At 42.0% G+C, this 13,666-nt stretch overlaps 1 protein-coding gene across 4 annotated transcripts in view; it reads left to right on the forward strand.

Annotated features, from left to right (window-relative positions):
* TOPBP1 (DNA topoisomerase II binding protein 1) overlaps positions 1-10,148 on the forward strand; it is a 42,048-nt gene extending 31,900 nt beyond the window's left edge. For 3 of the 4 annotated variants that reach the window (XM_054019662.1, XM_054019661.1, XM_054019663.1), the window contains exons 22-28: positions 58-224; positions 3,778-3,892; positions 5,827-5,990; positions 7,047-7,187; positions 8,235-8,324; positions 8,868-9,029; positions 9,710-10,148. In XM_054019662.1, the coding sequence (XP_053875637.1) occupies positions 58-224; positions 3,778-3,892; positions 5,827-5,990; positions 7,047-7,187; positions 8,235-8,324; positions 8,868-9,029; positions 9,710-9,853 (983 nt within the window). In that variant the 3' untranslated portion in view covers positions 9,854-10,148. Of the gene's footprint in view, positions 1-57; positions 225-2,382; positions 2,431-3,777; positions 3,893-5,826; positions 5,991-7,046; positions 7,188-8,234; positions 8,325-8,867; positions 9,030-9,709 lie in introns of those variants that run through there. The other variant, XM_054019664.1, reaches the window with a different exon arrangement.
* The last annotated feature ends 3,518 nt before the right edge of the window (positions 10,149-13,666 follow it).

A 13,666-nucleotide genomic window follows, 5' to 3' on the forward strand; every position in this document is an offset into this window, starting at 1 on the left:
TATCTTAGTTATAATTCAGTCAAACAAAATCAAGCATCAGTGAATTACTATCCACAGCTGTTCATGATTCTGGGGACACAGGTGTGGCAGAGGTCCCAAAGCATCCAACATATAGTGATCCAGAAACCCCAGTAAAAGATGATCAAGTGATCCCCACACCGCAAGCTCCCAGCATTGCCTTCCCGCTGGCTAACCCTCCTGTGGCTCCACAGCCCAAAGAAAAGGTTTGTTATAGCAGCATACTTGTTTTTAAAGGATCATACTTGCACTGTGAAGAAATGGCCCAGTGTACTATTAAAATGCATCTAATATTTGAAGCTGACAGTAAATGTATTCATCAGTTTAACAGTTTTTAAAGTGGATAATTTCTGTGCAGTGTACTTTTAGTTCCAAATTTTTCATTTTTCCCAAGAGACTCTGAACAGGTCATAGAAACGTGGGACTGGAAGAGACCTCAAGAGATCTAGTCCATCCCCCTGTGCTGAGGCAGGACCAAGTAAACCTAGACCATCCCTGACACATGATTGTCCAACCTGTTCTTAAAAACCTACAGTGGTGGGAATTCCACAATCTCCCTTGTAAGCCTATTCCGGAACTTTACCCTTATAGTTAGAAAGTTTTTCCTAATAGCTAACCTAAATCTCCCTTGCTGCAGATTGAGCCCATTACTTTTTATCTGATCTTCAGCAGACGTGGAGAACAGTTGAACCACTGTTCTCTTCAGAATAGCCCTTTAATATATTTAAGAACTGTTATCAAAAGTCTCCCCTCAGTCGTCTTTTCTCAGTACTAAACATGGCAGTTTTTTTAACCTTGTCCCATAGATCATGTTTTCTAAACCTTTTATCCTTTTTGTTGTTCTCTAGAGCAGCGGTCACCAACCGGTCAATTGCAATCGACTGGTTGATCCTACAGGATCTCTCAGTCGATCATGATTTCTGGCAGCACAATGGGGCTGCTGCTAAGACAGGCTCCCTGCCTGCCCCGGCCCCATGCCACTCCTGGAAGTGGCCAATGTAGCTCAGAGACAGGAGGACAGGATCTCCCTCCGTGCGCTGCTCCTGCCTGCAAGCACCGCACCTGCAGCTCCCATTGGCCAGGAAAGGGGAGCTGTGGCCAATGGGAGCTGCAGGGGTGGTGCTTGCAGAGAGGGGGAGCGCATGGAGCCACTTGCCGTCCACCTCCCTGCCCCTCCAGGGGCCACAGGGCCACGTTGACCCCTTCCAGGAGTGGCATGGAGCCAGGGTAGGCAAGGAGCCTGCCTTAGCGGCAGCCACGCTACACCACCAACCAGGAGCCGCCGGAGGTAAGTGCAGCCTGGCGGGAGGCCACACCCCAGCCCTGAGCCCCCTCCCAGAGCCAGCACCCCATACTCCCTCCTGCACCCCAACCCTGAGCCTTGACACCCTTCCCAGAGCCAGTGCCCCCAACTCCCAGCCCTGACCCCCCTCCTGCACCCAAACTCCTTCCCATATCTTGCACCCCTCCCGCCTCCTGCACCCCAGTCCTCTGCCCCAGGTTCAGCCCACATCCCCCTCCCACACTGCGAACTCCTCGGCTCCAGCCCAGAGCCCACACCCTGTCCTGAACACCAACCACAGCCCGGTGAAAGTGAGTGAGGCTGGGGGAGAGCGAGTGAGTGGGGTGGGGCTCTGGGGAAGAGGCGGGGCCTCAGGCAAGGGGCGGGGTAGATCCTGCGTTACCGTTAAATTCAAAAAGTGATCTTGGGTGTAAAAAGGTTGGAGACCGCTGCTCTAGAGGATGTTACTTTCAAAAAGAAAAACATCATTTAATCCACTTTCTTGTCGTGTTAATGAAATAGATTTTTGTAGGCAGAGGTGGGGTCAGGCTTGGGGGTTCTATTGTGTTTTTTAGTCTCTTTAATGACATAATAATGGGGAGAAGTTCTTTCTGATTAATCACTTGGATAGTATGTTACATTAATACTTAAAAATAAGCTGTCGGTGCTGAAAATCTGTAGCAAATTCACAAAGGGCTATGGAAAATTAATCTAGCCTTTAGTTCACTAGTCCTTTGTATAATTTTGTTGCTTGATCTTTTCAACAGGCATGTGTGTTCAGTGGCATATTTCCTCACCCTAGTAAATAAGCTTTGTTTGGAATGTGTAACTGTTTTCTCTCATCCAGGCTTGCCAGTCCTACAGTGGGTTTCCCCTCTACTTTTCACTTTAAGGCAAGACCAGACCTGTCAGTCATCAGGCAGTGGCTTAGTTTTTCCCTTTTGGAAAACTCAGTTTGATCTTCCTGGTGGCAGCTGTAGGCACTTTCCAGACCTTCTCCTTGCAAACTACAGAGCACAGAGGAAAAACTATTAAATTGCCAAGTTGATTTCAGGTTTTTCTTCACTGTGTTCCTTCTACAGCCTACTATGGACACCGCCCCATGATGAGCAGAAGCCCAAGGAGAAAAGGTGCTTGTTATGCTCATCTCCCCTATAACCTTGCTGGGCAGGTGCAATTTGCATTGTTTTGTTCTCAGGAGCAGCCTCTGCCCTTCTGCTCCAGATTTTAAACCTCAGCACTAACCCCCTAATATGGACCGGTAGCAACAGCTCCTTCAGTTTTGGCATGTGCACCCGCTAGCACAGTGCAGATTGTGGCATGGGATAAGAGGAATGATCCCCAACCAGGTGACCCTAGCAGTGGTACAGAAATGAACAGACACTTTTGGTGCTGAAGGATTCCAGCAGCAGGGATATGGTATTTCACAGATCTCTGGAGAGAGTTCTCACATCATTCTGCACAAAACCTAAGGTGCGCATACAAATCAATTTAAAAACTACCTGGTGAGAATATCATTGGGCTGTTTCTATAGTATCCAGCAGTAAAGGCAAAAAAGTAGCATATGAAAAGTGAAGGAGCACAACTTGACAGGAAAGATCAAAGCCCATCAAAAAAAGGCAGTATCAGTTTCCTAGATTGAAAAATCCATTTATGAAGAGGTCTGGAAGGAAGCACCCTGGACATGCTATAAGGTAGACGTATAGGCTTCATTGGATGCTACCTTTGGCAGCAGGATATTACATGCTGTGGTAGCCCTGACAATTTTTGTTAACACATTTTTGACTTTTAAATAGTTACTTGAAGCCCTCTGGGATTTTGCTTGCTGATAGAATCCCACTGTAGGAATAGAAAGCTTGGATAAGAGAGATAGGGAGGTACATTTGATATTTGATTTATCAGTGCGTCCAGCTTGCCATTCCATCAATTAAAATGAAAACGTTCTTTTCATGACAAGTATCAGAGGGGTAGCCGTGTTAGTCTGAATCTGTAAAAAGCAACAGAGGGTCCTGTGGCACCTTTCAGACTAACAGAAGTATTGGGAGCATAAGCTTTCGTGGGTAAGAACCTCACTTCTTCAGATGCAAACTTCTTGCATCTGAAGAAGTGAGGTTCTTACCCACGAAAGCTTATGCTCCCAATACTTCTGTTAGTCTGAAAGGTGCCACAGGACCCTCTGTTGCTTTTCATGACAGATTATTTATTAAACTGTGCCCTGTAGATGGGAACCAGGGGAGGTTAAGTGTTAGATTGACTTTGAATATTAGAATACTATCTATTTTTCAACTTTGGATGCAGTCTGCTTGACTGGAAGCCAAACCCTTGTCTAGTGACTGATGGGTCTGGTTCCTGCCTTCTCAAACCTCACAGCAGATAGAAAACCCGATGTAGGAAAACCTTGAATACTTGAGAGAAGTAGTTGAGTATTGAATTTATCTTTCTATGCAACTCTCCCTATAACTTTTGTCATATTCTAGGCTATTACAGTAGATGAGAAGGTTGATGAAGAACCAGAAAAACAGCGCAAATTCCAGCTGTCTTCACTTAATCCTCAAGAGCGAATCGATTACTGCCATCTGATTGAGGAACTAGGTAGCCAGATGTTTGTAAAACTTTTAAAGTTTGTTTGGGGCTTTTGGGGCTGAAAAGGGGCCTCGGTTAATGCATTGCTAATATAAACCTAAGGTTTCAGACCTGTAGCTCTCAAGACGCTTTGGCTAGGTCTTCACTGGCAAAGAAGGGTAAGGTGTGTTTACCACCGGGGATAATATGTATTAGCTATCACATTGTAAAAACACAGTGGAGACAAGGCACTTGAGTTTTACTGTGCGATAAACTAGGTGAGGTCAAGCCCAGGCAGGGGTGTATTGCTGACCTCGCGTACTTTACAAAAACTTGAAGTGCCTCATCTTCCCTGGGTTTTTTTAACCTCAGAATAGCTCATGCACCTTAGTTACCCTGAAGTAAAAAGTAAACCCTTTTTAGCACTGAAACAAGGCCTTGTGGTTCTATCACTGTTTTCGTTATTTGAAGTTATCATAGACTCATAGACTTTAAGGTCAGAAGGGACCATTGTGATCATCTAGTCTGACCTCCGGCACGTTGCAGGCCACAGAATCTCACCCACTCCTGAAATAGACCTTAACCTGGCTGAGTTACTGAAATCCTCAAATCATGATTTAAAGACTTCAAGTTGCAAACAATTCACCATTTCCACTACTTTTAACCTGCAAGTGACCCATGACCCATGCTGTAGAGGAAGGCAAAACCCTCCCAGGGGCTTAGCCAATCTGACATAGGGGGAAATTCCTTCCAGACCCCAAATATGGCGATCAGTTAGACCCTGAGCATGTGGGCAAAACCAACCAGGCAGATATCTGAAAAAGAATTCTCTAATAAATCAGAGCCCTCTCTATCTAGTGTCCCATCTCCAGCAGTTGGGGATTTTTGCTACTGGCTGTCACCGATGGGCCGCATGCCATTGTAGCAAAGAGTCCTGTGGCACCTTATAGACTAGCAGTCGTATTGGAGCATGAGCTTTCGTGGGTGAATACCCACTTCTTCGGATGCATGTAGTGGAAATTTCCAGAGGCAGGTATAAATATGCAAGCAAGAGTGAGTCAGGCTAGAGATAACAAGGTTAGTTCAATCAGGGAGGATGCGGCCCTCTTCTAGCAGTTGAGGTGTGAACACCAAGGGAGGAGAAACTGCTTTTGTAGTTGCCTAGCCATTCACAGTCTTTGTTTAATTCTGAGCTGATGGTGTCAAATTTGCAGATGAACTGAAGCTCAGCAGTTTCTCTCTGAAGTCTGGTCCTGAAGATTTTTTGTTGCAGGATGGCTACCTTTAAATCTGCTATTGTGTGTCCAGGGAGGTTGAAGTGTTCTCCTACAGGTTTTTGTATATTGTAGGCAGTCCCATCATACCATCCCCTCCGTAAACGTATCAAGCTCAGTCTTGAAGCCATATTGGTTTTTTGCCCCCACTGCTTCCCCTGGAAGGCTGTTCCAGAACTTCACTCCTCTCTGATGGTTAGAAACCTTTGTCTTATTTTGAGCCTAAACTTGTTGATGGCAAGATTATAGCCATTTGTTTTGTGTCCACATAGCTGCTTAACTTGCCACCAAAAGGGTGACGCTTTTCATCTACTGGGATTTGCTGGGTGGGATTCTTCTGCAGAAGATTCCCTCTTTTTGCTTAAGGGCCTGCCTGCTCTCCACTGGTGTTTCTCCCCTTTCTTCTAAGTTCCCAAGGCTTTTTTCTGCCACTAGTGCCTCAAGCTTGCCAATGCCAAAGTAGCTATGTCTGTGTTACAATAGCACTGCCTTCTATCAGATCTAGCTCCCCCTTTGTCTTCTGTACATGAGGTTATATCAATACATGGCAAGGCTTTCTGCCTAGATTCTAGTGTGCATAGCATTGCAGTTTAAGTATGAATTATAAAATAGTTCATTTATTCAATTGACGTTTCTGTGGTAGACACTTACTTTAAATAACCTGAATCACATTCACTCCCATGTTTCAAGGTGGACTGGTGCTTGAGAAGCAGTGCTTTGACCCAAGTTGTACGCACATCATTGTGGGACATCCTCTTCGAAATGAGAAATACTTGGCCTCGATGGCTGCTGGAAAGTGGGTGCTTCATCGTTCCTACCTTGAGGCCTGCAGAGCAGCTGGCTGCTTTGTACAGGTTCATAACTCTATTAGTGATATATCAGTTGTTACATCTCCTTTGCTGTTTTAATTGTAGTAATAAAATGCTTTTAAAGTCTCCACTACAGCTAATGGCAGAAACGTAAGGACAAAATTCTCAAGGGACAAGTGACTTTCAGTGCCCAATTCTTGGCATATTGAAGAGACCTGACTTTCAGAAATTGCTCAGCACTCAGCCTCCCTCTGAAAATCAGTCCCTTTCCAGGTGTCTGAGGTTGGTCCTCCAACAGCTGAGGCACCCATAATCACTAGTCACTTTTGATAATTTAGGGTGAAGTGCCTTATGTAAATTATAAGTACAATTGAAAATAATGTGGTGGATCCTGATTCTATAGTTTATAAGCATAACAGTCTAAATAACCAAACTTCTCCCCATCTTTCTTTTCAGTTTTGTATTTTTTTTTATATTTGCAGTTGAATCTATAATTAGTGATACTCTAAAATACCTTTGGTATCTTCAGTAGAGCTCTGAAACCACTTAATTAATTATTGTTATTACAGCATGTCACCACTTTAATATAGTCTGGGTACTCCGCGGGAAACCAGTCTCCATTTCATAGTTCTCTGGGGTCTAGCAGCTCTATTGACTGCGCTGACTTACTAAGTTTTTTGTTTTCTGTTTTGTTTTGTTTTATCTGTATGAGTAAAAATAAATCACTTGTATTGTTCAGGAAGAAATCTTATTAAATTCAGAGAGAGAGAGAGAGAGAGAGAAGGGGATTGTGAGTAAGTGATGGTCGCTTTCACTCTCTGTTGCTTAGTGGTTACATTCCATTGTCTCTAACCACAAGAGGAACCATAGCTGCCTGAAGATAATTTAGGGTAATGAAAAGACTGAGTTTATTTAAAATCTAAGTGAGAGGCTCTGTACACATAGGAAAAATTTAAAGATGTTTAACCAAGAGCCACTGTATTTAATTTTAATAACTACTACTGTGCTTTCTATCAGGTAAAAGTGATGTGCAAAGCTAGTGCGTTCTTGTTGTTTTTATTTTTTAATTTCTTGCTGTTGGTGTGGCTATAATTGTTCTAGGAGGAAGATTATGAATGGGGAAGTAACTCCATACTCAATGTTTTGTCTGGAATCAATGTAAACCAAAAGAAACTAGCACTTGCAGCCATGAGATGGAGGAAAAAAATCCATAAAAGGAGGCAGGAAACTGGCATCATTGAGGTATTTGGAAACATATGAAGTGTAACTTCTTGATGTTGGGAGGGAGCCTCTGTAATGGGATATGCTCCAAGAAACCTGGAGTCTCTGTACCAAGAGAGGGTTATCTGCTTTGTTCTTGTAAAAACAAAGCATCCTAGCTGGATCCATACTAATGTAATTAATCTATTTCCTAAAAGCTTTTATTGTCAGCATTGAACATTATTAGCATTGAAGATTAATTAACGGTCTTTGTCCCCTCTTGGCACTGGTGACTGCAATAACTCCCATTGCTAACTAGCATGCAAACTGGATATCCTAATACTTAAATAACGGCTTCATTGTTTTTTAACATTACTGAATCATTAAATTGGTCTTTACCCTTTAGCATTATGATTCTAAAGAACTCCGACATCTGTATTTTCCATCACGCAGTTGTCTTAGGGTAAAATTTTCATAGGTACCTAAATGACTTAGGAGCTTAAGGAGTTCCATTGACTTTCAAGAAGACTTTGTCTCAAGTGTCTAAATCACTCTTAAAAATAGGACTTAGGCTCCCTAGGCACCTTTGAATTTTTACCCTTAGAAATCAAACACACAAGTCACCAGTAAAGTACTGAGAATTGCATCTTGTAAAATAAGGGTGCATGACCACAGAAACTATGGGTTAAGGGGTGCTTATTAGCATCTTGCCCGGAGCATTAAGGCTGTGCTTGATTTGCGTATATATTTACATTGACATTTTAAATAAAAGTGAATGCACATGATCCTAATATTTTGTTGTACTCCAAGACTTCCTGAAACACACTAGAATATACTTGATGTGAGAGTTCATCTGCAGTTAATCAGCTTTGTTGTTTCATCCTACATTTAAGTAGGAGTGGGTAGCAAGGTGAAATGTTGTATGATCCTGTGGGCTGGAATTTGACCCTTGGCTTGCATGTTGTACATCCCTGCTGTTGTTTAAAAAAAAATTCTGGATGGTGTGTATGTGATAAATCTTGCCTTACAGAATGTTCTTGAGTGGGGTATGATTAGCTTTTCTTTTTAAAAACTGGATCTTTTATGTAGGGGGCATTTAGTGGCTGGAAAGTGATTTTGAATGTTGACCAAACCAAGGAAGCAGGATTCAAACGTCTTCTTCAATCAGGAGGAGCAAAGGTATGTGACTTTTAAAAAAAAAAAAAAATTCCATTCAGTAAATGACTTTAGATCATTTTTATAGACACTGGTGTTTTGTTGGGTTGTCGTTCATGTAACTGTAATACCAAGAGGCCCTGTTGTGCTAGGCACTGTAAATGCAAGTAGGAAGAGGCAGTCCTTGACCCAAATTGCTTATTATCTAAATAGACAAGCCAGACAAAGGAAGTTGTGATGTTCCCCTTTACAGATGGGGAACGGAGGCAGAGAGTGAGTCAGTAACTTTCCCAAGGTCTCACAGGAAGTCTGTGGCAGTGATGGGATTTGAACCTAGAGCTTCTGGGTCCCGGTCTATTGCTCTAAGAAGAAGACCATCCTTCCTCTCATTGGAATGTAAATTTATTTTGTAGAATGAGGCTATACTTGGTACCCAGTTTTCTGATGACATACTGTTTAATGTGCTGGAGATTAGTGAATACATAATCTGTAAAACATGTACACTCAATTGCCAAGAGCAATAAACACAAAAATAAAAAGTACTTTCTGTTGTGTTTAAATCTGTAGGTGCTGCCAGGTCATTCTCTGCTTCTCTATAAAGAAGCTACTCACCTTTTTGCTGACTTCAGTAAACTGAAACCAGATGATGCCAGAGTTAATGTACTGGAGGCTGCTACCCAAGGAGTGAACTGCTTGAAACCAGAATACATTGCTGACTACCTCATACAGGTGTGCATATTAGGGGCATAATGTACCATTTGTTTGCCTTGAAGAAAACAGTCCACATCTAGATCATCAAATATATGTAAATCATGCTTACTAAATCATGCTTATTAAAGTAACTACTTCACTCATTGATTCATTGAATGAAAACTGTTGTATGTAAGTAGGGCGGAGAGCTACCTGGCATTTGGTTGTAATGAAACACAGACTTTGATATTGATATTCCAATTTTAGACCTTTATAGCTGGTTTGCCCATAATTCTGATCATAAGATTTAATGTTAATATTCTTGTGCTGAGTTTCCAATTCTGGCCACTAAAAAATGACAGAGGTTTGTTTGTGTTGGAACTGGATATATAGTATCGTTTTAGCTAGATGGTTTTTGGAATACACTAAATTATGTGTGCGTGACCTTGAGATTTACATGGGATGCATTTTGCATCAGGATTCTGATAAATTTTTGATAATTCCATGCCAAACCAGAAAAGTTTAAAAAACTTTAATGGGCAACTATCTCCATGTGTCAGAATCAGGATATGTTTAATAACTCCTTCATACAGTGTTCCAGAATGATAAACCTTTTTTTAATTTTAGTTGGTTGCTAAAGGAGGGTCAAGTAGAATACTTTCTAATACTGTCTAGCTAAACAAATAGATTTGATTAAAACACTTTTTTTTCTTTCGAAGGAGCTTCCTCCTCTCATGGAGTGTTACTGTCTGCCAGAAGCTGTTTCTTATCTTCAAAATAGCAAAGAACTGGGAATTGGATTATCTCAGAAGAGAAAAGCAGCTGGAGAAACAAGCAAAGTCAAAAGATCCAGAATACACTGAGGGGATTCTCCATTTTTAATTCGTGTATTTTAAATTCCTATTTATAAATATTTTTCCACTCTCAATGCTGAAAAAATTAAAAGCTTTTTTTATTTAATTTTGAATGTAATGTACTTAAGTTCCCTTGTGTTAGTTTGCTGTAATATTAGTTGGAAAGATTGCTTTACTCTGTTAGTGGCACCTAATGACACCATCCACATTTGTACAAGAAAATATTTCGTATACTTAATATTTTGATCACTGAGGCTTTCAGTTCACTTAGGGACATCACCCTATAATAAAAGCTAAGAATATTTTGGGTCCTTTCTTTACTTTGAAGTAAAGATAGTATTATCAGTTAGTAAGAATGCTGTGGGGTTTCCCACAGGATGATAGAATCATATATGCATGAGCTTCCCCACCAATCTATACTTATTTTTGGAAAGGGAAGGGAAGAAGCAGATGTGTGAAAGGAAAAATAACATTTTCTAAATTCATTGTGAAGAGTGAGTGCACACAGAGACTATAATAAAACATTTAACATTGCTATGCAATCTTTAATTAATTATTGCAACAAACCTGTGTGGTAGATAAATAGTAATACCCAGTTTTACAGACGAGGAGGAGAGCTGATACAGAGATGAAGTTACTTCATGGAGGTTCCAAGTGGAAATGGGGGAAATAACTACTGATATTTCATTAGTGTGGTGTGTGTGTACGATATACATAAGTAGTGTAACGGGGCAAGGCCAGATGGCTATAGAAAAGTAGTGGGAGATAGATATATTAGCCCCAGGCTAAACAAATCCCTGGTACCAGGATAAGTAAATAGCAGCTGCTCCAGGCCAATTAAGAGCTTTCCAGAAAACGGAGGATGATTGGGACACCTGAAGCCAATCAGGGGCTGGCTGAAACTAGTTAAAAGCCTCCCAGTCAGGTGGGTGCACATGTCAGGAGCTGAGAGAGGAAGTTGCGCTGTTGGAGAGACTGAGCTGTACGCACCATATTAGGCACAAGGAAGGAGGCCCTGAGGTAAGGGTGAAGTGGAGCTTGAGGAAGTAGCCCAGGGAATTGTACATGTCCTATTCCTAAAAGGTCAGCTACCATAGCTGATACTATTAGGGTCCCTGGGCTTCCCCCAATTAATCACTGAGACTGGGAGACAACAGAGACTGTGCAAGGGAGGATAGCTTCTCACCTCCCTCGCTGGCTTATGATGAAAATGGCTCAGCAGACTGTGACCCTTGTCTCTAGAGAGAGAAGGGTTAAGTGGAGGGTCATAGTGAGCCTCTGAGCTAGCGAAATCCGCCAGGAAACGCGGGACCCACGGAGACAAGGACAGAGCTTTGTCACAGTGGACATTTCACCCTGGGATGAGTCCGGGCAGCAGAGCTTGCCCCTCTTAGAAAAGAGAGAGGAGTCCCTTTCTAATAATTGTCTAACAGCTTACATTTAAGGGTTGTTAGGCGACAGTGCCAGAGACACACACACAAGGATGTGGGCTGGCTGGGAGAATGTAAATTGATTGTTTTGTTCCTGTAACAAATTAGATAAGATGAAAGCCTGTTTCTCCCTAAACCGTTGGCTATTTGTTTTAAAATATTTTTTCTCTAATGTTTTTTCTTCCAACTACTAAATAATACTTTGACCAACATCCTTCTTAATGTCACAGGTTCCTGAAGGGAGGAGCTACAAGTACCTAAAACCCAGTCAGACCTGCAGAGTGATAAGTGGTTGGTATAAATAGGATCTAAATGTAAAAAAGTCATCAGATTCCACCCCAAGCTAGGTTAAGGCAAAAGACCCAATAACCGAGAAGAGTGCTGTCAGAGACAAGACAGGAAAGAGGTGCAGCTAGTCCTTTAACCAGGACAGGCGATTTTAAAAAATAATAGCGTCTCTCTCTAGTGTCACAGTGAGCATAAGATCAGAAATCAGGCAGATAGATGGCACGGGGTGCAATTTCTGTTGTCACCCAAGTTATCCCTCTGACTCTTCTTTGTTGTTAAGTCACATTTAGCTAAGTCTGTTCTATTGCACGTTGTGGTGTAATATATCTAATCTTTTTGTGCAGTCTTATTAGTGAGATGCTACAGTACAGTCTTGCATGGCTGTGACAAAACTTGCATTTAAAAAATATGAATAGTTGGAACCTGGCTGAAAATGTTAAAATAGGTCTATACATTAATCATCAAAGCTTAGTAGAGGAAGTGATAAGTACTTACACATTCGAGAGGTATAATGGAATTGCTGATGTAGGTAAAAGAGAATTCTCAGCTGTTTACCAATATGTTAGCACTAAAGGCTCTACAACTTTGAAAATATTAGTGATGCTGGTGTTAGTGCAGCGACCTCATCCGGTTGATTACACAGAAAAGCTGAGATGGCATTTTTAAGTTGAGCACTGGATTCAACATTCAGTACTTATTTAGGGAATTGACTCATTGTAAGAAAACACATGCCTTGACATTTGGAATGATACACAAAATCAAAAGCCAAGACACCAAAGGGAAATTAGCATGATATTTCAAGACAAATGAGATGTGGACTTTTCCTGAAGAGCTGACAGTAGCAGGGCTTGATTCTGATGATTTACTCACATTTACAATCAAGCTCTAAGTTAAGACTTAAGAGGCTAAGCAAAGAGACAAATGAGAGACTGCATGAAAGGGACACTTTAGCTGTGCTGATTGGGTGGAGAGAGTGGGGGAATGAGAGATGAGGTAAGTGAGAACTGAATTAGACTGTTTTGGGGGGTAAGAATGATGCAGAAGACAGTGAAGATACGGGAAAAGCTGAACATGGCTATAGTCAGAGCAACAAACCCCACAGATACCATTAAAAATGTGGCTGTGAAAGTTAAGGGAGACCAGCGTGGGGAGGAATTTACAATAGTTAGGATAAAGGACAAGGGCCTGAATGACACTTTTAGTGGTGGGACCAGACAAGAATGGATGGAGTCTGGAAATGTAGAGTTAAAACCAGCAGGGTTTAGTGGCAACAGCTATGTGAGGGAGGAATAAAAAAAATGAAAGCAAGGTTGTGTGCCCATTGAATAGGGAGCTAATGGAGAAGAGGGAAGAGTCAGGGTGGAAAAGCTGAGTTCAGTTTTTGTCTGAGTTGAAAGAACAGGAGTGCTTGTGGCACCTTAGAGACTAACAAATTTATTGGAGCATAAGCTTCTGCTCCAATAAATTTGTTAGTCTCCAAGGTGCCACAAGTACTCCTGTTCTTTTTGCGGATACAGACTAACACGGCTGCTACTCTGAAACCTGTCTGAGTTGAGTTGCCTGCAAGACACCAGCGTGGATGTTCCAGATGCAAACATTTCTGATCTCCCTGTGTAAGGTACTGGAATGGCAATGGACAATACTACCTGGAGACAACATGTACTAGGAAGGGGCCACTGAAAGCTCTAAGGCATGTTGACAGAGGAAGAAATTCTAAAGGAACTGTCAGAAAGGTGAGGTAAGAGAAGCGAGTGCTGTGAGAGCTGAACAGCATTTAGTGCTCTTAAAAGGTGCTGGTCTAAGCAGCTGAAGTGCTAGCTGTTGACAGAAATGGGGCACCATGGGGTCTTTGATCTGGAGCAAGGACCTCTAGTTGAAAGTCTCATGTCTGTTTTTTTGCTTGATCTCAAATACCAACAATAGTGTGAATTGTGATGGTGTTGCATACAGACACTGGTCTGACTGGCACTGCAGTCACTAACTTATTTTACATACCCTCCCATGTCCACCTATGAAATGACTACAAGGGCAGATTTGAACCAGTGACTGGTTCCAGCAGTCATGGGTTAAGAGGGAATGTCCTCTCATGGATCAATAATTGGTT

This window comes from Malaclemys terrapin, chromosome 2 (assembly GCF_027887155.1).
Source record: "Malaclemys terrapin pileata isolate rMalTer1 chromosome 2, rMalTer1.hap1, whole genome shotgun sequence".
In the NCBI taxonomy this organism is placed as follows: Eukaryota; Metazoa; Chordata; order Testudines; family Emydidae; genus Malaclemys; species Malaclemys terrapin.